The following is a 27,343-nucleotide window of genomic DNA, read 5'->3' as shown; positions in this document are numbered from 1 at the left end:
ACAATGCAACAATGAATAACCTCCACATGTATTATTTCTCACATGTACATAAATACCCAGGAATTTCTGGATCAAACATGTCTTCATTTATAATTCCTATAAATGCTGTAAATTACTCTTCATAGAATTCTACCAGAAGATGTGTGTCAGTTTGTATTTCCACAGAGGCGTCACTAACAAAGTTTATTTTTGAACTTTTGGATTTTGTCAATCTGACAGGTGAAAAATAATATCTGAGTGTAGTTTTAATCTGCATTTTCCTTGTTGACATTGAGCATCTTTGCATTTGTTTAAAAACTATTTGCATCTTGTTTCTATGAACTCTTAAGTTCCTTTACCTTGACTTGTTTGTCATAGTTTGGGTTCTGCTGGAATCAGAGCCCAAAGGAAGGATTTGGGCGTGCGTAGTTTATTTGGGAAGTGAGCTCTGCAAGCAGGAATAAGCCAAAAAAGAGTGTGTTTTAACCAGGAGGACTTGAATCTACCAGGTTCTCTAAGAAGCATGCAGAATGCCTCCCAGAATTATCCTTCCAAAGAATGGAAAGCTAGGACATTTATTCTTAGTCCTGCATTAGTTGACGGCTGCCCCAGAGTTGTTACACTTCCTCACACTTTTGGACCACACACAGGGCTAAGATCTTGATGGCCTTGAAGAAGGCCCTGAGATAAAAAGCTCAAAGAAGCTAGATATGAGCTTGAAGTAAGATGCTGCCCCTAGGAATCTGACCTTACACAAAACCGTCCACCATAGCTCCTGCTGAAATCAAAGATGGGCCAAAGTGGTATGGGGCAACAAAGGATCTCCAACAGTAATCTTTTCTCTTAGTGACTTCTGTTGACAGGAACATAGTGTAATAGTGAGTTATAAATATTATCCCTGGTTTATAATTTTTCTTTTAGTGTTTTTAAAATAACAGCTTTATTGAAATATAATTCACATATCTTACAATCTATGCATTAAAAGTGTACAATTAATGTTTTTTAGTATACTCACAGAATTGTGCAACCATCACCACATAAACTTCAGAACATTCACATCACTCCAAGAGAAACCGTGTATCCATTATCAGTCACTGTCAATTTCAGCCCTCTGCTCCCAGCCCCTGGGAACTACAAATATACTTTCTATTTCTATGAATTTATCTATTCTGGCATTTCATATAAGTGGAATCATACAACATATGGCCTTTTGTGACTGGTCTCTTTTATCTGGCATATTGTTTTTAAGGTTCATCCATGTTGTAGTATATAGCAGTACTTCATTCCTTTTTACTGCTGAACAGAATCCCATTTTATGCATATACCACATTTTATTTATCCATTTATCAGTTTATAGACATTTGGGTTGTTTCCACTTTGGGGCTATTTGGAATAATGCTGCTGTGAACATTTGTGTATAGATTTTTGTGTGGAAATATGTTTTCACTTATTTCTCATTTCATACCTATGAATGGAATTGCTGGGTCATATGATAACTATATATATCCATTTGAGGAACTATTTTCCCAAGTGACTGTACCATTTTACATTCTTACCAGCAATGTGTGAGGGTTCCAATTTCTCCATATCCTCACCAACACTCTTCGTTGTCTGTCTTTTTTAAAAATTTTAGACATTCTAGTGGGCATTTAGTAATATCTCATTGTGGTTTTGATTTGTATTTCTCCAGTGGCTAATGATGAGCATTTTTTCATGTGCTTATTGGTCATTTGTACATCTTCTTTGAAGAAATGTCTATAGAAATCATTTGCCCATTTTTCAGTTGCGTTATTTATCTTTCTATTTTGAGTTGTAAGGGTTCTTTATATGTACTGGATAAAAGTCCTTTATCAAATATATGAGTTGCAAATATTTTTCCCACTCTAAGTGTTGCTATACCTTCACACGGCCCTTCCTCTGTGTGCGCGCTTCCCTGGTTTCTCTTCCTCTTCTTCTTTTTTTTTTTTTTTAAGATTTTATTTATTTATTTGTCAGAGAGATAGAGAGCACAAGCAGGGGGAGTGGCAGGCAGAGGGAGAGGGAGAAGCAGGCTCCCCGCTGAGCAGGGAGCCCGATGTGGGACTCGATTCCAGGACCCTGAGATCATGACCTGAGCCAAAGGCAGTCGCTTAACCGACTGAGCCACCCAGGTGCCCTCTCTTCCTCTTCGTATGAGAACACCAGTCAGGGGCACCTGGGTGGCTCAGTCGGTTAAGCATCTATCTTCAACTCAGGTCATGATGTTAGGGTGTTGGGATCGAGTCCCATGTCAGGCTCTCTGCTCAGTGGGGAATCTGTTTCTCCCTCTCCCTCTCCTTCTGTCCTCTCTCTCTTGCAAATGAGTAAGTAAAAATCTTTAAAAAAAAACAAAACACCAGTCAGATTAACACCCCACACTTATGACCTCATTTAACCTTAATTACCTCTTTAAAGACCCTATCTCCAAATACTGTCACATTCTAAGGTACTAGGCATTAGGGCTTAAAAATAGTTTTGCTAAGCTGGGGTGGGGTAGTGGGGAATGGACACAATTCAGTCCATAATAATGGCATACAGTTGTTCACAGTATTCCTTCATAACTTTTTTTAGAAGTAAAGCTGCCAGTGATGCCCTCTTGTTCATTTTTTATTTTAGTAATTTGCATCTTTTCTCTTTTTTTCTTGGGCAGTCTAGCTAAAAGTTTAATTTCATTAATCTACTCAAAGAACAAACTTGGTTTTGTTGATTGTTGCTATTGTTTCTGTATTCCCTATTCATTCATTTCTGCTGTAGTCTTTATTATTTCCTTTCTTCTGCTTATTTTGGATTTAGTTTGCTCTTTTTCTAGTTTTTTAAGGTAGAGTTTAATTATTTATTTGAGATCTTTCTTCTGTTTTCATATAGGCACTTACAGCCATAAATTTCCCTCTGAACACTTTAACAGTATCTCATAAGTTTCCATACATTGTGTTTTCATTTTCATTTATCTTAAAGTGATATCTAATTTCCCTTGTGATTTCTTCTTTGACCTATTGGTTATTTAGGAGTGTGTTGTTTAATTTCCACATATTTGTGAATTTTTCAAATTTCCTTTTGTTGTTGATTGCTTATTTAAACCCATTGAGGTCAGAGAATGTAATTTGTAAGATTTCATTTCTTTTAAGTTTATTGAGGCTTGTTTTATCATCTAACAGATTGTCTATCCTAGAGAATATTCCCTGTGCACTTGAGAAGATTGTATTCTGCTTTTGTTAGAAGAATGTTTTATTGATATCAGTAAGTCTAGTTGATTTATAATGTTTTAAGTCTTTTGTTTCCTTGTTGATCCATCTCCCTAGTTTCTCTATTCATTATTGAAAGTGGAGTATTACAGTCTCCACCTATTACTATTGAATTGCCTATTTCTCCCTTCAGTTCTTCAGTCTTTGCTTCATGAATCTGGGGTTCTGTTGTTAGGTGCATATATGTTTTTAATTGTTATGTCTTCCTGGTGGATTGACTCTTTTATCAATATAAAATATCCTTCTTTTCTATAGTAATAATTTTTGTCTTAAAGTCTATATTTTCTGATATGGCCACTTCAGTTGTGTTTTAGGTACTGTTTGCTTGTTATAGTGTGTTTTGTCATACAGGTTTCTTAAATTTTTGTGTAGTTGAATATATAAAACTTTTTCTCATGGCTTCTGTGTTTTGAACAGTAGTTTGACCTTTTCCATTTTAAAGTGATAATTAACTCTTCTGTGTTGTTTCCTATTATTTCTATATCTTCAGTTTTTAAGTGTGTATCTTTAGTCCATTTGACTTTGTTTGGTATTTAGTGTAAGATGTGGGTCCATCTTAATTTTTTTCTTATATATCAAATTGCCTCAATACAATTTATTGAATGGCTCATCTTCATTGCTGCTTTGAGCTGCTGCCTTTATCTTATACTAAATTCTCTTGTGTATTTGCATCTATTTCTTACTGTCTTTTTTATTCTATTATTCTTTTTGTCTACTAATGCACTTATTGACTGAAGTTTTATAGTAAGTCTTATATCATCATACTAGACTCCTCTCATTTCTCTTATTTTTCAAAATGTTTCCAGCTATCCTGGTGTGTTTATTTTTTTATATCAACATCACATCAATTTGCCTACTCTACACATTGTAATAATTTTAATAGTAATTCTAATAACATCTATACCTGTTGGTATTTTCCTAGGATCACATTAAATTTATAAGTTAACTTAGATCAATTTCATCTTTTTGACATCAAATGTTCCTGCTCAGAAACATGGTATGTCTTGACATTTGTTCAGTTCTATTTTCATGATCTTCAGAAGTATTTTTTTAATTTTTAGAAATCTTTAATATGAAAAGTTAAAATACATATAAAAATAGACTAACAATCAACAAAACTAAAAGGCAGCTATGGAATGGGAGAAGATATTTGCAAATGACATATCTGATAAAGGGTTAGTATCCAAAATATGTGAAGAATTTATAAAACTCAACACCCAGATATCGAATAATCCAATTAAAAAATGGGCAGAAGACATGAATAGACATTTTCCCAAAGAAGACATGCAGATAGATGGCCAATAGACACATGAAAAGATGCTCAATATCACCAATCATCAGGGAAATGAAAATCAAAAGTACAGTGAGATATCACCTCACACCTGTTGGCCAAAACCAACAACACAAGAAACAACAGCTATTGGCAAGAATGTGAAGAAAGGGGAACCCTAGTGCACTGTTAGTGGGAATGCAAATGGAAGCAGCCACTGTGGAAATGGAGGTTCCTCAAAAAGTTAAAAATTAAAGTGCCTTATGACCCAGCAATTGCACCACTAGTTATTTACCCAAAGAATACAAAAATACTAATAAAAGGGATACATTCACCTCAGTATTTATAGCAGCATTATCTACAATAACTAAATTATGGAAATAGCCCAAATGTCCATCAACTGATGAATAGGTAAAGAAAATGTGGTATGTATATACACACACACACACACACAATATATATATACACATACACACACACAATGGAATATTACTCAGCCATAAAAAAGAATGAAATCTTGCCATTTGCAGCAACTTGGATGGAGCTAGAGTTATTATGTTAAGCAAAATAAGTCAGAGAAAGACAAATACCATATGATTTCACTCATGTGGAATTTAAGAAACAAAACAAGCAAAGGGAAAAAAAGAGAGAGAGAGGCAAACCAAGATACAGACTCGTAACTATAGAAAACCAGCTGATGGTTACCAGAAGGGAGGTGGGCGCGGGGATGGTTAAATAGGTGATAGGGATTAATGAGTGGACATGTTGTGATGAGTGCTGGATATTGTATGGAATTGTTGAATCACTATATTGTACACCTGAAACTAATATTACACTGTATGTTAACTAACTGAAATTTAAATAAAAAAAATAGAGAGACTAATATAATGAACGAACACCATGGACCTATCATCCAGCTTCAGAATTATGAGCACATGGCCAATATTATTTAATCTTACTTTCTCTCTCCTTCTTTCCCTCAATATGTTAAAACAAATCCCACATTATATTAAGAAGTATTGTAAAGTTTTTGGCATACAGTTGTGTATATTTCTTATTAAGCTTATTCCTAGGCATTTTATCTAACTATTGATTGTTGCTTATATATATGAAGATTGATTTCTGTACATTAACTTTGTTTCTTTTCATTATTTTAAGAATATTGGTCCCTGCTAATTTGAATTCATTGATTTGAAAAAATAAGGTGAATCATCACCCTTCATAATTTATCAACTACATTTTACCTATATGTTTACCTGGACTATTAGAAATATGCTAAAATTATAGGTATAAACTACTGTAGTAAGTTACTAGCCTTGTTCCAAACAATACGATTGTGGCCTGAAACATAATGACCAACAGCAAACTCACCTGGGATTCGTATCCTGTAAGATATGACATGAAAAACTGTCTTCCAGTTTCCTGCAACATTGTAATGTTGTATGAGCCGTTGCTGGCCTCTGTTCTTCCTATAGACTTAAAATCACTCCCTAGTGGTAAAGTCTCCCCCCTCAGAGAGGCACATTAACTCTTCTGAGCCAGTAGGGGACCATTTCAATTTTTTAGGTCTTATGAATAGCATTGATTAGAGGATCAGGAATCATACTGTGGTATGAATACTTGTTTTTTTAAAGGTTTTATTTACTTACTTGAGAGAAAGAGTGAGAGAGAGAGAGCGTACATGAGTGGTGGGGGGGGCAGAGAGAGAGGGAGAAGCAGGATCCCCGCTGAGCAGGGAGCCCAACGTTCGGCTCAACCCCAGGACCCTGAAATCATAACCTGAGCAGTAGGCAGAGGCTTAACTGGCAGAGCTATCCAGGCACCCCTGAATACTTATTTTTTAGGTAATTCCTAATGTAGTACCATCAGTATCCTGCTCTTTAGAACAGTTTTTCTTTTCAAACTCTCAGGGAGTTTTAACGGTCCCTTTTGACACTTGCTGGTATTAATTGATTAAGCTGTTCTGGAAGAGTGGAATCAGGAATTGGGGGTCTCTACTCATTTTGGAAAACTCTAGTTGGCTTTAGTGTTTATGTTCCCCATAGCCTGTGTCTGAAATGGCATGTGGTTTTTCTGGGCTGAATTATTTTCTGAATCCAAGTAGGAACCTTCTTTTGGATGTACCTGGTATTACATAGGTAAATTAATTCGTTTGTTCCAAAAATTGAGGCAAACTTTCCTTCAGAGAAAAGTGCTTTCTCCTACATTGCAATGACTTAGTTTGCAGGGCACCTTTTAAATGACAGAGTCATCCGAACAGAGATAAATGTATTTCATTAAAATACAACTTTAAGGGGGAACTGTGGAGATAGTTTTAAATGGCACATAATGATATCCTTGATGCCACATCATATGACTTTGACCGAGTTAAATGATGACTACTCCTTAATGTAGTACTACCTACCTCGTTGAGTTTTTATAGGGATTAAGTGAATTGATATATTTAAAGTACTTAGACTAGTACCCAGCACATAACAAAAACCTGAATATAGAGAAACTGACTTCCTTAAAATAGGTCAAAGATAAAACTGAAATTTTACAATCTGCTTTCTCTCACCTCATTCTTACTGAATTAACTTCCTTCCTGCATATAAAATAGTTTCTAATTTGAACAACCTCTTTCATTTTCAAGATTCACCAATTCTCAGTCCAGCTAATTCTGCAATCAATTTAAGTGGAGCTCAGGACCTGACCCGGAATAAGAATGTTGTGAAGCCACTGGCTTTATCTTTGCAGGTTGTAGGGAAGACTTTTGCTGCAGGTGATGTTTTCCTCACTTTATATTTCTTTGATAAATATGGTCTATAATAATACGTAGTGTATTATAAATACGTAGTGTACTTATAAAAGACTTGTGTGAAATCTCATTGACAAGTTGGTAGAATTTGTCAGTTCTACAGTTAGGCATCATAATTTATCCTGACCACTTTTATTCTTATTCTCTTCCGACAGTTCTTGCAGGATCTACCTTCTGGTTAGATTATAGATTTGAACAAATGGAATCCAAGTTTTTACACTATTAAAAAAGCTAATAAAATTATGGATCCTGGCAGTAACCAGCATGGTTGCTAAAACCATCAGATGAAGGGCTGATGGACAACTTTATTTTTTTTTAAGATTTTATTTATTTGACAGAGAGAGAGAGAAGACGAGAGAGAGAGGGAGAGAGAGCACAAGCAGGGGGAGCTGCAGAGGGAGAGGGAGAAGCAGGCTGTCCGCTGAGTAGGGAGCCCGATGTGGGACTCCAGCCCAGAACCCTGGAATCATGACCTGAGCCGAAGTCAGACACTTAACCGACTGACCACCCAGGCACCCCAATGATGGACGACTTTATAATTTGAGAATTAGGTTAACAACTCTTGAACCCACTGATTGATCTTAACTTGACAAGAAGAGAGAGAGCCGGGGCACCTGGGTGGCTCAGTCAATAAGCATCTGCCTTTGGCTCAGGTCATGATCCCAGGGTCCTGGGATCGAGCCCCGCATTGGACTCCCTGCTCGGCAGGAAGCCTGCTTCTCACTCTTCCACTCCCCCTGCTTATGTTCCCTCTCTCACTGTCAAATGAATAAATAAAATCTTAAAAAAAAAGAAGAAGAAGAAAAGAAGAAGAAGAGAGAAAGCCAGTTATTGTGTGTTTGCTGATGGAAGAATATGATAGTATTTATGAGATACTCTTGCCCAAAAACCCAAACCTAAATCTGAGCAAGCCTCTGTATCTAACAATTAGTATGTAGGAAATAGAGGGGATGTTAAATGACGCCATAGATAGCCAATCAGCAAAACTCAGAAAATGAAAAATTCTGCCAGATTTTCAGGAAATTAATTGGAAGAAAGAAAAAGAAGGGGAATCCTATAGATTAAACTAGGTTCCAGGAGGGAAAAAAAGGATGCAACTGATACTATACAGAGTCTGGAAAACTTCTCAGCAAAAATGACATCATCCTAAATCTCGTTGCAGTATGATCTTATCCTGATTCAAACAAATTATTTTTAAAATTTGTGAGACAGTCCATGAAATGCGAACACTAACTGAATATTTTTATTATATTAATAAATGTGAGCTTTTAAAAAGTGGATTTAAGGGACATAAAAACTAAATTCAATGTGTAGATCCTTTTTGAACCCCAATTTGAGGAAGTCCACTGTAAAAAACCATTTCTGAGCTAACCGGGGGGAAATTTGAACATTAATGGGATATTTGGCATTAAATTATTAATCACTGTCAATTTTAAGTATAATAACGATATTATAGTTATGTTTTTAGGAGCTCTTTTAGAAACTCATACAGAAATATTTATGAATGAAAGAATATAAATAAGTCCGCTTCAAAATAATCTAGAGCAGTATGTGAGTATGTCGTGTGAGGAGGAAGAGAGACAAAGTATCTTAATCTATATTTATCTAAAGCAAGATTGGCCATGTGTTGATAAATGTTGAGGCTGGGTGGTAGGTATGTAGTTTATTATATTATTCTACTTTAGTATATATTTGAAAATTTCTAAGATACAAAGTTAAAAAAAAAAAATGTTCTCTTTCTTCCGCCCACCATCTCCAAAGACATCACTGAAAATGATTCTAAAAGATCCCTTGGGATCCTAGAAAATTATTTTTAGGTGACATTTCATTTTAAAAAGGGTGCTATTCTGATGGTTGTAGTCTATTTTACACCACGGGGCTGTCGTGTCAGTGAGATGTCTTTGAATCCTGGAGGGTGAGGTTGATGGTATGGTTGCATCATCAAGGAATACCGTGTGCTGCCCAGCCCCTGTTCTGAGTGTTTCTCTCGTGTGCTACAGATGCTGCTAATGGAAACAGTAGCCATGGTGGAAAGAGCAGTGCATCCAGCTCCACTCCAGTCCGCCCAGGGAATTACTCTTCATCACCAAGACCTAGCTATGCATCCGGAGACCAAGGTACAATATCCATCTTAGAGTTTTGAAATAATGCACCTTAATTATGGAAGAAGTGCTATGGAGTTTGGAATGATGAATTATCTGACAGTGCACTCCTAATTTTTCCTTAGCTTCTCATCCAAGGTTTTGAAGGTTTATGATTGGTGTGAACAATAATGGTTAAATATCTTAGTGATTTACAAGGATGAGCCTAGCTAGAAAATAATGTTGAAACAAATGTATAAGGAAGTGTCTTGAAAAACCATGAGCTTTGCTGACCAGAGTACAGCGATCAAGGTTCCTCCTTATTGCATGACCCTGAGCAAATCTGAGCCTTCCTTTCGCCACATACAAAATGGGTATAACAATATACTTATCCTACAACTTCACAGTGTTGTTGATGGAATTAAATGAAATAATCTGGGTAAAATTGTGAAAGGTAAAACAGCGTACAAATATTAGGTGGTGTTGTTAGGGTGACTTTTTCTAATTTTATCTTTACCTCTAGAAGAGTGGCTCAAACTTTCTGAGTATAATCAAATTAAAGGCTCTATGTTACTTTGAATTCTCTCCTTTCTTCCACTACTAAGGACAAGGCTCATCTTTCTTTTTGTCTTCAGCTACCATGTTCATTTCTGGGCCACCAAAGAAACGACACCGGGGGTGGTATCCTGGGTCACCTGTCCCACAACCTGGTTTAGTTGTACCTGTTCCTACAGTTCGCCCTCTTTCAAGAACTGGTAAGATTTCAACAGAAGATGGATTTTCAGTTTTCAGTTTTTTTGAATTAGCAGAGGTATCTTCTACTCCTATTCTTTTCCTGAACCTTTGAAGATAAATTTCCTTAACCAACCATTGTGTCCAGTATTATGTAAGGAAATTTAGCATAGCTGATATTTTGTCCCCATCACATCTGCCTTCCCTAAAAGTGCATGTGCTATCACAACAGATCTTAATTGACCACCTGGCTTTGTTTGGAACCACAATATCAATAAACCATTCTTTATGTAGGGCATGATGCTACTAACCCACTATCGTAGGGCACAAATGGGCTTGCTTTGCCATTTGTGGTGTTAGACATGTTCTCCTGTTATCTGGTTCCTTTTATTTCTGGCCTGGATGGCTTAGTCTGTGGCTAGAAACCTGAAAAACCAACTGGTTCTCTTTTATAATAGCCAAGCCATGGCCATTGGGTACCTACTGGTAAATGTTTAAATGCTGGTCTACCTTGCTGTACTAAGCACCAACAAATGTAAATAAATCAATTCTAAGGCATAAATGGGATTCTTTAAAAATTTAAGTTTGTTTAAATAGTTTTAAAGACTACATAGTGATGCTGTATAAACAAAGAATTATGCCAATATGTTACTGTGTTTGCCTCTGGATAGTACTGATTAATGATGAGTTTATTCTTCTTCATTCTTTTCTATATTTTTCAAATTTTCTATGATGAGTAAATAAACCATGATAATTGGGATGGGGATGGAGGGAATTAAATACAAAACAGAATCCAAAAGATTGCATGTGGAAAAACAACTAGAAGAAAAAACTAGTTATCTTCAGATGGTGTGATTATGATTGGGGTTTTTTCCTTCTGTTTTTCTCACTCTTAATTTTATATAATAAACATGAATTACTTTAATTAAAAAAAACAGTGAACCGTTAGGCTTCTAAAACTTCTCTATTAAAAGTATTAAGACTATGTTGATTTCAATGGTATTTCATTTAGCTTTCATGTCTAATCCTTCTTGTCAAACAACTTTTTTTCCAGAGTCCCTTTTATCTGCCCCAGTTCCACAGACCCCATTAACTGGAATTTTACAACCTCGACCCATTCCTGCAGGGGAAACTGTAATTGTTCCTGAAAACCTGCTGAGTAACTCAGGAGTTAGACCAGTAATTCTGATAGGTAAGGGAAAGGAATTCCAAGTTGCCTGTGTCTGCTGGGATCTGAGACTGTTTCTCCATTTCAGTGTTTGTGTATTTATCCATATGTTCATGCATATCTTTGTTCATCCATATATTGATTTTTTCAGCGTTTATCAGTCAGGTCACTCATGCTGTTAAGCATGTGACTGGGAGTAGGGGAAAGTCTTTTTGCCCACAGGGAGCACTGTTTTTAGTGGGGAGTCTGTCATGTAAATAAGTACAATATAGTGAAACTTGAGCTAGTAGAGGTTCACAACCAAGAACTCCAAAAACTCAAAGGAGAAAGAGCTTAACTCTGCCTGGAGGGAGTCTGAGAAGATTTGTCAGAGGTGATGTTTCAGCTGGGTCCTGAAGGGAAAAGGACGTTCCAGTCAAAAGGAGCCAAACCACAGAGAAAAGAAACAAGCTGAACCAGCTTACAGGCCCACTTTGGGAGAACTAAGAGGTCCCAGAGTTGCATGGGGAAGCGTTGGTGAATTGCTCATCTTTACAGAGTCTGAGTCCTTCCAAACTATAAGTGGAGGTATAGAAATTTAGAGGCCCCTAGAATCCAGGACTAACTTAGTGTTTTTCAGACCCACATCAAGAATGACCTTATCCGGGGACTATCCTAGGTCAGAAGGAGACTTCCTGCTTTACCTCTGGGACTAAATAGTTGGGGTGTTTAAGCCCCACTGGATCTTTAGGGTATGTCTATATGGAGTGTTACCTGCTTCTTTGGGTTGACTTGAGCCTACAGACATGGATGGTTTTGCTTCAAGTCCTGTCCTTTATCAGGCTGTCCTACCCACTGCTCCTGGGCCTATAGGCACTGGGAGAATCCCAGTTGTTTAAATTCCATATGGTCAGGACCTTTTTATTAAACATTTGAGTGGTGTGCATAATGGAGTTAAGCCTTGGAAAAATATGTAGAACATGGGGACCCTTTGGTGTCGGCCTTCTAGAAAGTCTCACAGAGGGACTGCCCCTGTTTTTAACCACACCACCAAAACAGGGTATATTTTCAATATATTTTTGTCCTATCTACTTCTAAGATAATTTAAGGCTATTTACTGACATTTGAGAAGAGAACATAAAAATAACTAAAATAGCATGAAGGGTAGGAACCTGCAAGTACCTGTGACTAAAAGAATATTGCTGCTCATCAGTGAGTTTGTTAGCTTCTTAAAATGTTTAAGAAAACCTCAGGAAATGAAATAATGTTATTGTGGTTTGTTATCTGGCTTCTTATGTGGAAAAAAACTTGATCAAGAATTTTATTGGAAAATATTTTATCATTGCAGTTTTGCCAAAGGACACAGAGATGTTTTGCAAATTTTCATCAATCCTCTGTGGCAGATATATTAACATGTCCCTTCTGTGGGAAACAGAGATGATATCATCTGAGTCTTTTGCTTCCTGCTCATTTGATTTAATATAAGGGTAGAATTTGGAAGCATCTGAGGGAATTCCCTAGAATATTTGAGTGATTTTGTTTGGCAGCCATCTCAAAGGGCAGGAAGCTTTGTTCAGCATCTTTGATCCTAGTTGGGCATGCGTACCTGGTTGGACCTGAAAAAGAAATGTTGAACTTTATTGACCTGCTTCTATTGGGGCAGGCTATGGCACTTTACCCTATTTCTATGGAAATGTTGGTGACATTGTTGTGAGTCCTCTGCTGGTGAATTGCTACAAGATTCCACAGTTGGAAAACAAAGATTTGGAACACTTAGGGTTGACTGGCAGCCAACTCCTGAGCGTGGAAAACATGATTCTTCTGACGATACAGTATCTTGTGCGGCTAGGTAAGCGATTTTCAATAATTATTTGGTGGTGATAATTTTTATTCTTTTTTGCATCATGCTTTTTTCCTTTCTTTCTTCACTTTCTCACATTCATCCACTTGTCCATCTCTTACTTTACCCTTTTCATTTCTAATATTCCTTTCCTTCAACCCTACCCTCTATGACTGTTCCCTTTCTTTTCCCATCTCTTTCCTACTCCTTTCTGCCATTTGCCTTCCCTCCACCTCATTTCTCTATCTGACCTCCCTAGCTTCTCGCTTGCCTCTGAGTCCTAGAAGAGGTAAATTGCGCCACCTAGTGTCCAGTCTCATGATGGTCCTAAGGTCTCCAGAGTAGTTCATATAGGCAGAACCGCAAAGGGCTGGGCCATGGGCACCCTCCTCCCTTGGGGAGTCTGGTCAACCACCCTTCTGAGAAAGTGCAGCTGTCATCTGGAATGCAAATGAGGCCATTGCCTTAGACAATTATTTTACAGTTTTCTACTTAGCCTTTTTATCTTGTTTAGCCACTGTCCCTACATCCATTTTTTTTTCTTCTCCAGCTACACCCCTTTGATGTAGTCCCATCATGTTTTCCTTCATTGAGGCAGTCTGTGGACCTTCCTGAAAGGCTCCTTAGGCTGTAGGGTAAGGGGGATACATAGGTCATGAACCCTTCACTTCCTCTATTTGGTAAGTCCTCCTGAGCTCCATAGTGGGTGTATGCAGGTGCCCTGACAATGCTGTCAGTGGCTCAGCATCATTTACATTGCAATGTCCTTTATTTTGCAAACTGCAGAAGGTCATCTAATATGCAGCCTAATTATACACTCACTCTAGGACTTCCAGCCACTGATTTACTTAGGAAAATGCTCAAGATGTAAAATTATACATAAGAAATTTTATCTGCGCTCTTGTGAATTATTTTAATGTTTGAAAATAAATGAAGTGTTAAATAATGAATATACTGGGCTAAACAATGTTAAAAACAAAACAAAAGCTTCAGCCGGCCAGATTCAGTCTTTGGACCATCAGCCAGCAACTGCGGCTCTAAGGCTTGGTGCCCTGAGAATCTGAAGGCCTGCTTTGACATGGGCTTTTGAAACTTGCAAGGCTTCGGATATCTCACAAACCACTTTGATGATAAACCTAGGACTTGCTAATCATGCTGATGAGTGGGTAATAAAATTATAAAAACCACCTGTGTCTGCAGCTCATTTGGTGTCATAATTTTAATTGCTACATACACTGACTTCGACTATATTCCGAGATCTAAAACCAGCTTCTCGATGCATCCAGAATTCATAAAATGAGCCCGCATAGAGTAATGCTATTGGCAAACCAAGCCAATCAGTACAGCATTTTTTTTCAATCTTAATAACAATTTAAAATATCAAAGTCTTAAGTTAATTAAATGAACTAAATGGTCAAAACAAAATGTCTCTTCTCAAACAACTAAAAGCTCTTATCTTAAAAAGAGAGAAATCTCCATTCAATTAGACCTCTCTGCCTGTGGGATCAGTTCTTTCTAGAGTTTTACTGACAAACAATTAATATATCTCTCAATGTGCAACATGAATGGCTATTTCTTTTTCTTTTTTTTTTACCTAAATTTTGTATGTGAAGACAGCTCTTCTCCTCAGCAACTTTCTTCTGGTGTCCTTGAGTTTTTGTTTGTTTGTTTGTTTTGCCTCCAAAGGTTTTGAAGAAGGCAGCAAGAACATTTTTTACATATGCTATAGATTAGAGATAGACTTTTAAAAAAAAATCCAAGCTTTTAAAAGAACAGGTCTAATACTATGATGGCTCACTTACCTGGACATAATAGAGAAGAAGAAAAGCAAGATTCTTCAGAAGGAAGAGGCCTTTAACTACAGTTACTTTAAAAAAAAAACAAACAACAATCTGTTATTTCACAGCCTGAAAATCTTTTGAAGTAGAAAGTGAAATCAGCAAATCTGGTGATTATTGGAGGGCTCTGGGTCTGTTGGAACTTTGTCTCTTCTTATTAAGGTAGCCCTATCTGAAAAGCTATAAGAACTGATGCCTAGGCTAAGCTGAGCTACTGGAGATCAGCAGTTGATGGGGGAAAAATTAGTATTATCAAGCTTGTGGGAAGCGGAGAAAAAGCTCCTGCAATTTAGCCATAAAGGCTGAGGATGAAGAAATGATGGGAGGTGATTGGAAGCAAGGCATTTTGCTCTCTTGGACTCATTTAAACTTTGATACATTTTCCTCTGTTTCTCAGTTCTTAACAGTAATCCAGTCAAAACTCCGTAAAGTTAGTTTTGAGGCAATGGAAAAATGCTATGAACATGTTCTATAATTTTATATTCCCCGAACACCTTTAAATTTGGAATTGATTATGCTGAGAACATGTTACTCAGTCATGGTTAGGAGCAGTCTATGGACACACCTGTTCAGGCTTCTGAGCCTTCAGGTCTATGAGAGGCTGTAGGGAATGGCAGCAAAGCCACTTGCTTTTGAGCTGTCATTTGTTCTGATGAAAGGAAGCTTTAAATGACAGCTACCTTCCCTTCATCTCATTTGTACTGTGCATTTGTATAGTCAGGGCAAAATCTATACACTTGGAGCTCACTACCTAGCATGTACCTAGTGACCACTAACCACGATGCTAATTTGATAAAGCAAAATGAAGACAGAAGCGTTGGCAGCTCCCAGGTGATAAGAAGGCATCCACCGCCCTCTAGCAAGTGACTGGGTAGGACATAAGAAATAGGAACACAACGTAAGCATTGCAGGGTTCTTGCCCTCTTTCCATGGATAGCAGAAAAAACTCTGAGGGGATTTCAGTCTCCCTCCCTCTAGCCTTTAACCAATCATGGAAAAACATATTTTCTCCAATTTAAATTATTATTATTATTTTTTTTTTAAGATTTTATTTATTTATTTGACAGAGAGAGACACAGCGAGAAAGGGAACACGAGCAGGGGGAGTGGGAGCGGGAGAAGCAGGCTTCCCGCCGAGCAGGGAGCCCGATGTGGGACTCGATCCCAGGACCCTGGGATCATGACCTGAGCCGAAGGCAGACGCTTAACCGACTGAGCCACCCAGGCATCCCTAAATTATTTTTAAAATATATAATATTTTATTTACTTTTCCATATCCTGAAAATATAACTAAACCTTCATTTTCTTACTTTCCCAGAGAATATGGATGGGTGGGGGCCTGGGAGGCCACTTAAATCCCTATTGAGGAAGGAAAGGTTTCTGACTCACTCAAGGTGCCTTCTCATACAGAAGTCCAGTCCCTTAAACCTGTATTCTTTCCCAAGCCCTGGGTTCTGAAGCTATTGCTTGATCTCAGGTCACAGACACTGATGGGTCTAGCAGAGCCTGACTTTCAAATCTCAGGTCTGCACAGCAAAAGAAATGACTGAAGAGTGAAGTGAGCATAGTCTCACTGGTTTCAATTTAAACAATGTAGTAGGAGTTCATTTGAGTCACTTGGATGTCAAACATTGACTTGCTTGTTTTGTCCTAAAGACTGGTTGAGTTTCTAAAAAGAATCAGAGAAACAAAATCCCCCTAATCCAGGGACTGTAGGTCACCCATATAAATTTAGCCATAACCACAGCTGGAGGAGAGGACCAAATGCCATCCTTAACAACCCAGAATGCTGGGGAATAGCTAGATGACAGTGACATTCTCTATCGAGGGAAAGTATGAGGCTCCCTAAATATAAATTAGAAGTGAAAAATAGTTAAACTTAATTTTGTTACGGACAGTATTCCTAAAATTAGGTACAGAGGCAATGCATTAAAATGTTTTTCAAAGTAGCGATAGATAAAATGAGAAATGAGTGAAACCTGAAGTTGGTTATATGCCAGTAGGTTAACTTCTTCCCTCATGAGTCATTAATCGTGTTGGTAACAACAAGTTTAACAATTCAACAAATATACCACCTTCAGTGACCATCCCCTAAGGCATATAGTGGAATTGATACTGACTCGGAGTTCATCCTCTTTTAAAAATATCAAGATTAGGGCGCCTGGGTGGCCCAGTTGGTTAAGCATCTGCCTTCAGCTCAGGTCATGATCCCAGGGTCCTGGGATCGAGTCCTGCATCAGGCTCCCCGCTCAGCGGGGGGTCTGCTTCTCTCTCTGCCTCTCCCTCTCCCCTGCTTGTTCTTGCTCTCTCTCTCTCTCTTTCAAATAAATAAATAAAATATTTAAAAAATATATCAAGATTAGCATAAAGGAGAACAGAAGCCAGCATTTGTTTTTAATATTGACACAGAGAGGAGGTAATTTCACAATGGAAAATGGTTAGCAGGAACTCCATGCTTGTGGCCACAACAGGAAACAGCTCTTTTGCCAGTGGAATACGGTGGGCTTAGAAGGACTACACACTAGCGTGTGTGTGTGTGTGTGTGTGTGTGTGTTTCTCTTTTCTGGCTGTGATTTTTTTTTTTTAATTCTAGCTGTAATTCTCTTCAATTTAGGTCCTGATCAGATACCCCTCAGGGAAGAATTTGAGCAAATCATGCTGAAAGCTATGCAGGAATTTACTCTGAGAGAGAGAGCCCTGCAGATGGGGGCTCAATGTACACCTGTGTCACCGGGACAACTCCCCTGGCTTGCGAGACTAGTCGCCAGTGTATCTCAAGACTTGGTTCATGTGATTGTGACCCAAAACTCTTTGGCGGAGGGCATTTCAGAGACATTGAGGACTCTCAGTGAAATGAGGCACTATCAAAGACTACCAGATTATGTTGTGGCGATTTGCGCATCAAAAATCAGAGGAAATGAATTTTGTGTGGTAGTGTTAGGTGAGTAATGTTTTGGGGTTTGTTTTTTTTTTTAACCCATTCATTTAATTATCTGTCCATTTGAAAAATATTTGTTGGGTGTTTCAAGCATCCGTGTAATTAATCTCTAGTTAATTGCTCCCATTTGTGTTCTTCCTCCTGATTTTAACTTTTGTTTTTGTCCTCATATCACATTTTTGTAGCCCTTAGTTTGGCTGGTGTCCCTGTCAGCTGGTTGCGGGAGAATTATTTCAAAGCAGGTCCTAGTAACAGATACCCTTGTCTCACGTAACTTCCGTCCTTAAAAGGCCCTGGAAACGTTGCCACTCTAGCATGTGATAAGGCCATTGCCACAGGTGGCCTAAGCCAGTGAATCAAATCTGCCAGGAAACTTACCTCATGTGTTCGCCTCCTCACTGAAGAGGATACTTAATGTTGTAACATTGACTCTAAAGAAAAGGTTCAGAAAGTTGGAACATTACAAAATGGGTTTTTGTTTCTTGTGCTGATTTTCTGTCAGGCACCATCACGAGTAGCCAGCCATCTGGACTAAATTTGCTTTTTTCCTCTCTAGTGATGGTTCTCACCTATTCCTACCAAAGAAGCCAAGCCCCCTCACTTTGGCAAAACCTGCCTGCCCATGTCATAAATCTTTTTCAGAAATCTTCATCAGAAAGTATAATACATTAATTTTTCAAATTTTCATTTGTAAAAACAACTAAACACCCATACGTTCGTGTTTTTAAGACCGGTATTCATAATGACCATGCAAACACAATTTTAAAGGTCTTTCACATTCCTCCCTAGTCTTTAAACACATGTATAGTATGTTTTCACAGTTACAAACATAAGGTATATCATTTTTGCCCTTGATCATCTAACATTTTATTATAAACATTTTCTTTTTAAAATAGTCATTTTAAATGCTGAATAATTGTCCATCTTTTGATGTGCCATAATTTCTTTAACCAAATCCCTGTAGTTACATGCTTTTGTTTCCAGTTTTTGCTGTTATAAATCATATTTCAGTGAACATTTATTCACTGGGTGCATCACCTCCTCTCCCTCTCTTCTTCAGGTCAGCATCAGTCCAGAGCTCTGGCAGAGAGCATGCTCACCACAAGTGAGTTTTTGAAAGAAATTAGTTATGAGCTCATCACAGGAAAAGTCAGTTTCCTGGCATCGCATTTCAAAACCACATCATTAGGTGAGTGGTTGTAGGATTCAGCAATACCGCCAGCCTCTAGCTGTGTGATTTTCTGAATTTAAATCTTAGCCCGTCAAGGAGATGAGTGTGGAGCCTTAAACTCGCCGGCTGACCTTCCCTCACTTGGAATGGTTTATCCTCAGTATTTTGTTACTGAGACAGCAGGGCGTCCAGAGGAGGGCACACGGGCGCTAGTATGGAGGGCCTCCGCTCAGCCACAACTTAGTGGTGTGACCTTGAGAGAGATTCTGCCACCCCGGATCTCAGTTCTCTAATATGTCACATGGAGATAGAACGATCCCATCCTGCCTGCTCTGAGCATTATGGAGGTCAAGAGAGCTACATCACGTGAAAGCGTGTAAATCGTAAGCACAATACAAACGAGGGTGGCTCTGGCTTTAGAGATGCTGCCGCGGACATGGCCAAATGTACACTCCACCACGAAAAGCTGGCTGACTGACAAATCTTGATGAGAACCCAGCTTAAGGGCCCAGTTTAGAGACTGATACAAATTTATCGTTCCTTGCAATCTTCTTATCTCCACTTTATTATGTGATAGGTGATGACCTGGACAAGCTGCTAGACAAAATGCAACAGAGAAGAGGAGAGAGTGTGGTTACCCCTTTCAATGGAGATCTTAACGAGTGCGTGTCAGCTCAGGAGGCTGCTGCTATGATCCCCACGCAAAACCTGGGTAACGTCACTTCAGACCAAAAGGAGGAAGTAGAAGCTAAGTCATTCTGACGGTTTTGAGGTCTTGTGTTTAGAGTCACAGACTGTGACAGGCTTTTCCTCATTATCTACATGATAAATATGGCTCAAATTAAAAATGCCTTATAATGGGGTCTGGGTCCAACACCTTGTTCTTAGTAGATGTCTCCTAGAATTAAAATCAAAGTTGAAGACTTTATGATAAGCAGACTCTCTCTCGCTCTCTCTTTTTTTTCCTCAAAATTTCTGGGGTCCTTGGTGTACTCTCCTTAGCTCCACCAGCTATGCCCAGAGAGCTATTGGTGCTCTCTGAGGGCTACAAAGAACTGCTTGAAAGAATGTAGAATGCAGTCCGTGCAGGGCTGCTGGCTCTCCACACCCTTCATTGACTCTCTGACATGTAAAACACACATCATCTCAGGGATAGCAAGGCATCCCTGGCAGATAGCACAGCAATACCAAGACATCGTCTGCCCTGCAAGCTTCCAGGATGCAAAAAAGGATAGTGGGAGGGGAGCCTGTGTGGCTCAGTCAGTTTAGCATCCAACTCTTGATTTCGGCTCAGGTCATGATCTCAGGGTCCTGAGATCAAGCCCTGCATCGGGCTCCTGCTCAGCGGGGAGGCTGCTGGAGATTCTCTTCCTCTTCCTCTGCTCCTCCCCACACCGCACCCCCGGCACACTCTTCACCAAAATAAATAAATATTTTTTTTAAAGGGGAGGATGGGGGCACCTGGATGATTCAGTCAGTTAAGCCTCTGCCTTCAGCTCAGGTCATGATCCCAGAGTCATGGGATCGAGCCCCGTGTCAGGATCCCCACTCAGCAGGCAGGCTGCTTCTTCCTCTCCCTCTGCCTCTCTCTCACTCTCTCTAAAATAAATAAAAATCTAAAAATAAATAAATAAAAAGGGGAGGATGGTGGGAGCAGGACTAGGGAGTTCCATCATTACATTGGATTCCTTTATGTTCAGATTTTTTCCCCAATTCCCCCATTTGATAAGGACAATATAGGAGAGCACCGAAAAAAAGAATAGGACAAAGGGTAGACATCCATAAAGCTGCTGCTGACAGCCTTCTAGCCTTCCCTTAATAGGAATGTGTCATTTATGTATTAGGATTGCCTCAGCAATAGAAGTAGCATGGCTTGGCATTAGCTCAGTCATAAAAACAAATTCGAATGCATGCAATATTTTTTTTAAGTAGGCTCCATGCTCAGTGTGAGCCCAGCACAGGGCTTGAACTCACCACTGTGAGTTCAAGACCTGAGCTGAGATCAAGTCAGATGCTTAACCGACTAAGCCACCCAGGTGCCCCCACAATAAAATTTTTTTACCTCTACACTTTATTTGATGATAAAGCAATCACCTGGATGATCTAAAATGTGTTCATATTATTTTTGAATTATTAACAAAGTTAGAATTTAAAAATTCTCAGAGTACTTACAGATTTCCACATTCATATCCTTGATTCCCTGTTTAAGAAACATTGCTTAAAGATACATTAACAGTTCCTCGAAGTTCAAAATTTGCTACGTTGAGTTCTTCAAAGTTATGCTATCATCTAGGTTAGTCCCCACCTATCTAACCTATGATATGAAAGAAATAATAGCCTATCAAAAGACAGATTTATTTTCATTGGTAATCCTTGTGGGTCAAAAAACATTCTACTATTAGAAGTTGCAGCTTTAGACTTTTCTAGTGGGTTCTCTCAGCCACTTGTATAAATCTCCACTAACTGTCAGGGTTCCCTGTGGCTAGGGTACTCTGACCACCGTCCTTACCTTGGCCACATTGCAATTTGATTTAATTTGATTTTTTTTAAAGATTTATTTATTTATTTGACAGAGAGAGAGAGAACAAGCAGGGGAGTGGCAGGCAGAGGGAGAGGGAGAAGCAGGCTTCCTGCCGAGCAGGGAGCCCGATGCGGGGCTTGATCCTAGGCACTGACTGAGCCACCCAGGCGCGTCGTGCAATTTGATTTTAGAAACATTAATTAGTGCAGGTTAATTGGAGCCTTGTGTGTTCCAGTCAAACTTTCACCTGTGTTCCTGATAAAAAGCAGCCTCGTAAAGAGTATTAAATGTTGCCTGCTCAAGGATTCATCTAAGCCTGTCTAGTTAATTTTGTGTGTGTGTGTGTGTGTGTGTATGAACGTATGAGATTGATTGCCTGGTTATAACTTGTAATAAAAAGCCACTGGCATGTTTAGAGTGTCTGGGCAGTGTTCTTTTTTTTTTTTTTTTTTAAGATTTTATTTATTTATTTGACAGAGAGAGAAAGCACGAGCAGGGGGAGTGGGAGAGGGAGAAGCAGACTCCCCGCCGAGCAGGGAGCCCGACACGGGGCTCGATCCCAGGACCCCGGGACCATGACCTGAGCCGAAGGCAGACGCTTAACCGTTGAGCCACCCAGGTGTCCTGGGCAGTGTTCTTTTAATGTATCGCCTCTCGAGGGAGCAGCTGGCCCTGTTACGAGCCAGGTCTCTTCAGATAATACAGGAGTCAGCACCGGAGTTGGCATAACCACCCACCACTGCCCAAACATAAGCACTGGCAAGTCAAGTGGGAAGAAAGGTGAAGGGGTGTGTCTGTGACCTGTGTTATATAGTCCCTGGGGAGAAGAATTTCAAATCAAATGTTGCAGCTGACATGTCAGAAAGGAAATGTTTACTGTGGTGCTGTCCAGAAAAGTGCAAAGGCATTCAGCATTAGGATGGTTACAGCATCAACTCCTTCCCCGAATTCGGTCTGGGCTTGGGCTCCTGACCTGTGCTGACAGTCCTAAAGAACACTGGAAACTCTTGCTTCCCCTTTCCAGAGATGGGGAAGTCCCAGCTCCCACTGTGAGAATGTCGTCTGTCCCGGCATTTCTGGGTGGGGGAGGGGTGTGGGGTAGTGACCTGTGAGATGATCCGTCGATTTTAAAAGAATATATTTGTGGGGCACCTGGGTGGCTCAGTCGTTAAGCGTCTGCCTTCGGCTCAGGTCACAGTCCCAGGGTCCTGGGATCGAGCCCCACATCGGGCTCCCTGCTCAGCAGGAAGCCTGCTTCTCCCTCTCCCAGTCCCCCTGCTTGTGCTCCCTCTCTCGCTGTGTCTCTCTCTGTCAAATTAATAAATAAAATCTTTAAAAAGAAAAAAAAAGAATACGTTTGTAAAATTACCGCATCCACTCTTGATCACATCCTTTCAGCCAAGTTTTCAGAGAAAATAAGCAATCTATTAACACCCAACAGAGAGTGAGAATAGAACGCTTGGTATAGAGCATTACCGTGTATGTATGTTGTGTGTCCCCCGTATGGATTCATAGTGGCCATCAACAGAAGTGAATTAATCTTGTTCTTATGACTTTTTTTATTTTAGATTTAGATAATGAAACCTTCCAAATTTACCAACCACAGCTAACGGTTGCCAGGAAACTCTTATCCCAGGTATGTGCCATAGCAGACAGCGGCAGCCAGAGCCTGGACCTCGGCCACTTCAGCAAAGTGGACTTTATCATCATTGTCCCAAGATCGGAGGTTCTGGTCCAGCAGACTCTTCAACGGGTTCGACAATCAGGTGAGACTGAACTTTCAAAGAAGACCGTACGGCGATCCAGCCTTAGATTCCCTCTGCCTCTTGCTTTTGCTTAATCCAAATGTTTACAGGACAATTCCATCCTTTTTTACAGTAATACAGAATCAGAAGAACACTTTAAACATTATTTCAAATTTATCTGTAAGTTTTCCCTCAAAGTACTCTGACCATTTTCCCTCCTACGTCAAGGGTAAATCAATGTGCACGTTGCCTGATACTGTTAAGTCTGTGATGTAATTTGTAGACTAGAAACTGGTCGTTCATTTATGAAGAGAAATTTTTTCAAGTCAGGGATAGCCCTGCATAGGGTGGTGGGGTATGTGCCACCTGAGCTCCTTATATGGCTTGGATAGGTCCCATTCTCATAGGTGGCTTCATAGATATTTAGCACACTACCAGCACATTTTCAAACTAGAAACCAGATCACCATCCCTCATGTGAACAACAATAACACCTCCTTAGAAAAATACGAAGTTACGGGCACCTGGGTGGCTCAGTGGGTTGAGCATCCAACTTTTTTTTTTTATTCTTATGTTAATCCCCATACATTACATCATTAGTTTTAGATGAAGTGTTCCATGATTCATTGTTTGTGCACAACACCCAGTGCTCCATGCAGAACGTGCCCTCCTCAATACCCACCACCAGGCTAACCCATCCTCCCACCCCCCTCCCCTCTAGAACCCTGTTTGTTTTTCAGAGTCCATCGTCTCTCATGGTTCGTCTACCCCTCCGATTTCCCCCACTTCATTCTTCCCCTCCCCCTACCTTCTTCTTCTTTTTTTTTTCCTTAACATATATTGCATTATTTGTTTCAGAGGTACAGATCTAAGATTCAACAGTCTTGCACAATTCACAGCGCTTACCAGAGCACACACCCTCCCCAGTGTCCATCACCCAGTCACCCCATCCCTCCCACCCCACCCCCCACTCCAACAACCCTCAGTTTGATTCCTGCGATTAAGAATTCCTCATATCAGTGAGATCATATGATACATGTCTTTCTCTTTTTGACTTATTTCACTCAACATAATACCCTCCAGTTCCATCCACGTCGTTGCAAATGGCAAGATCTCATTCCTTTTGATGGCTGCATAATATTCCATTGTATATATATACCACATCTTCTTTATCCATTCATCTGTCGATGGACATCTTGGCTCTTTCCACAGTTTGGCTATTGTGGACATTGCGAGCATCCAACTTTTGATTTCAGCTCAGATCTTGATCTCAGGGTTGTGAGTTCAAACCCTGCTTTGGGCTCCACGCTGGGCAGGGAGCCTAGTTAAAAAAAATACAAAGTTAGAATTTCTCCTAATGACTTTCTAGAATGAGTATGGAAGAAAAAACATTTTTCCCAGAAAATGGAAAAAGGTAGGGAGCAAAAATTTTAGAAGTCTTTGGTAAATAATGTCCTTTCCAAACATAAAATTTGCCTAGAATTAGAAGATGCAGTAAATAATTCAGAAAACTGGGACAGCTGAAAACGTTTGCATTTGTAAGCTAGGTTTGAGAAGGAAATTACAAATGTCAAGTTGCTTCTGAGTACCTTAGCTGAGAGAAACACACACACACACACACACACACAGGTTTTAACTGGAGGATAAATCTTTTTGCCACAGTAAAAATTTTTATTTTCGGGGCGCCTGGGTGGCTCAGTCGTTAGGCGTCTGCCTTCGGCTCAGGTCATGATCCCAAGGTCCTGGGATCGAGCCCCACATCAGACTCCCTGCTCCACGGGAAGCCTGCTTCTCCCTCTCCCACTCCCCCTGCTTGTGTTCCCTCTCTTGCTGTCTCTCTCTCTCAGAGGGAGAAGCAGACTTCCCGCCGAGCAGGGTGCCTGACACAGGGCTCAATCCCAGGACCCTGGGATCATGACCTGAGCCGAAAGCAGACGCCTAACGACTGAGCCACCCAGGCGCCCCTAAATAAAATCTTTTTTTTAAAAAAAATTTATTTTCAATATATTTGAAAACAAATAAGAGCTTAAAATATAGTTTATATATAAAAAAATGTAGTTTATATGTTTCATACCTATGATACAGTGCTCCTTAAACTTTAGTACACATATAAATCACATGGGGATCTTGTTAAAATGCAGGTTCCTCTTAGTGGGCCTGGGCGAGCTCATTTCTTTTTTTATTAATTGAGGTATAATTGACATATAACTTTGTATTAGTTTCAGGTGTATAGCATAATGATTTGATAATTGTATATATTGTGAAATGATCACCACAATAAGCCTGGCTGACATCTGTTACCATACACAGTTGCAGAATTTTTTTTCTTTTTCATTTCTTGTGATGAGGACTTTTAAGATTTACTCTCTAAGCACCTTTCCAGTATGCAATGCAGTATTGTTAAATATAGTCACCATACTGTACCTTACATCCCCAGGACTTACTTATTTTACAGCCAAAGTTTGCACCTTTTGACCACCTTCACCCATTCCCCACTACCTAATCCAGCAACCGTCAATCTCCTCTCTGTATCTGTGAGCTTCTTTTTTGTTGTTGTTTTTTAGATACCACATGTAAGTGAGATCATATGGTATTTGTCTTTCTCTGTCTGACTTATTTCAGATTCTACGTTTCTAACAACCTCCCAGGGGATGCCAGTGCTATTGGTGGGAGGACCACACTTTGAATAGCACACTCTAAAAGAAATCTTCCATTGTTAGTTCCATGGGCCAAATGAGCTGAGAGACCATAGACCATCTTTGCATGTGACTGACACATGTAGTCTTTCCATACCTTCTCGAGACCCAAGTGCCTGGGAAACAGTACAATGTTTTTGTAGCTCTAAATATTTTGTAGCCTCTAAAATTCTGAATGACTTACAAAATGACCTATTATAATAAGTTATATATATAATAATATTATAAATATTGACTTATAGATGATTAGCCGGAGAAAGTCAGATGCCTTCTCTTCAGAGCTCACCAGAGTGAGTTCTAGGCTTTCTCAGCTACTGGCCATTTCTGCATTTCTCTCTGCTCCCATCGTGGGAAATGGATAGGTTATACTTGTACCAAACACACACCAGATTTTTTTTTATGGATTTTTCACTTCCTTACCATGGAGGGAGTGCCTTCTCTTATAGGTGTTTTATTTCTACCAATTGGCCTTTGTGGCCTTCCTGAGTTTGTGATCTGATATCTGAAATCATGCTTGAGCAAACACATCATAGCACCTGTTTCAAGTGGTGAAATCATCCATGGTCAGCAGTTGTGCTCTCTGCAGAGCCTTTTCCTGAAATAACCTCTTGGTGACCTATACTTTCACCTTTCTTAATAAATGCAAGACCCTAAATAAAACCCTGCATTTTTGACAGATGAAGAAATTGTATAGGTCCTTCTCACTGCCCTTTTTTCTAAAGTGAGAACTGTAAGATTATAACTCCTCAGAAAGATACCAGAATTTGACCAATGACATAAGCTTGGAAAAAATCAATGTTAAAGACAAATTTGGAAAATTCAAGGCAAAGCATATCTTAAAAATTATTCACATCTGGCTTTGACATACATACTGAATTTTATGCTGCAAAAGCAATCACTTCTATGTATTTAAAAATAACTTTGTTCATTTTATTATAAAAAAATTAGTTGCATTCTTTATTTTAAAAAATAGAAGAACCAAAGTAGGAAAATTTAAACATTTATAATACCACTATTCAAGGATAACCACAAATGTTAACAAATGACTTAATACCTAGCAGGCTTCTTCTCTGCCTATGTCTGTTTTTCACCTGACATTATAGTTTGCACATTTTTCTATATCATTAAAAGTTTTTGTAAGCATCATTTTTAATAAATATGTAGTATTCCATATCATAATGGCACCAGAACTTATTTGCTTTAATATTTAAACACCTTCATATTCTTGGAACACGTAACAATTGATAGTAGAAGAGCAAGCACATTTAAGGTGTAAAGAGAAATTGTCCACAGCAGAGTAGTAAGCAGACATTATCCACGAATGGAACTC

At 39.2% G+C, this 27,343-nt stretch overlaps 1 protein-coding gene and 1 long non-coding RNA gene across 7 annotated transcripts in view; one reads left to right on the top strand and one right to left on the bottom strand.

The window, feature by feature from the left end:
- The window catches only part of LOC123852717 (uncharacterized), a 61,336-nt gene extending 40,025 nt beyond the window's left edge, over positions 1-21,311 (bottom strand). For 5 of the 6 annotated variants that reach the window (XR_010407299.1, XR_010407298.1, XR_010407296.1 and 2 more), the window contains exons 1-2: positions 21,225-21,311; positions 14,909-14,973 (exon numbers count right to left, since the gene is read on the bottom strand). This is a non-coding gene — a long non-coding RNA (uncharacterized LOC123852717). Of the gene's footprint in view, positions 1-14,908; positions 14,974-18,259; positions 18,313-21,224 lie in introns of all 6 variants that reach the window. The other variant, XR_006792989.3, reaches the window with a different exon arrangement.
- Positions 1-27,343, top strand: part of GREB1L (GREB1 like retinoic acid receptor coactivator) — a 270,133-nt gene that overhangs the window by 172,024 nt on the left and 70,766 nt on the right. The window contains exons 9-17 of the mRNA XM_045886952.3: positions 7,142-7,270; positions 9,307-9,423; positions 10,023-10,142; positions 11,174-11,311; positions 12,930-13,115; positions 17,558-17,884; positions 18,942-19,070; positions 19,630-19,764; positions 23,142-23,339. Of these exons, the coding sequence (XP_045742908.1) occupies positions 7,142-7,270; positions 9,307-9,423; positions 10,023-10,142; positions 11,174-11,311; positions 12,930-13,115; positions 17,558-17,884; positions 18,942-19,070; positions 19,630-19,764; positions 23,142-23,339 (1,479 nt within the window). The remainder of the gene's footprint in view (positions 1-7,141; positions 7,271-9,306; positions 9,424-10,022; positions 10,143-11,173; positions 11,312-12,929; positions 13,116-17,557; positions 17,885-18,941; positions 19,071-19,629; positions 19,765-23,141; positions 23,340-27,343) is intronic.

This window comes from Mirounga angustirostris, unplaced genomic scaffold, assembly GCF_029215605.1.
Source record: "Mirounga angustirostris isolate CCGP_5_RB_7025 unplaced genomic scaffold, mMirAng1.0.hap1 SCAF_14, whole genome shotgun sequence".
NCBI classification, from domain to species: Eukaryota; Metazoa; Chordata; class Mammalia; order Carnivora; family Phocidae; genus Mirounga; species Mirounga angustirostris.
The sequence above is the reverse complement of the archived record's forward strand: the minus strand, read 5'-3'. Positions and strand labels throughout refer to the sequence as shown.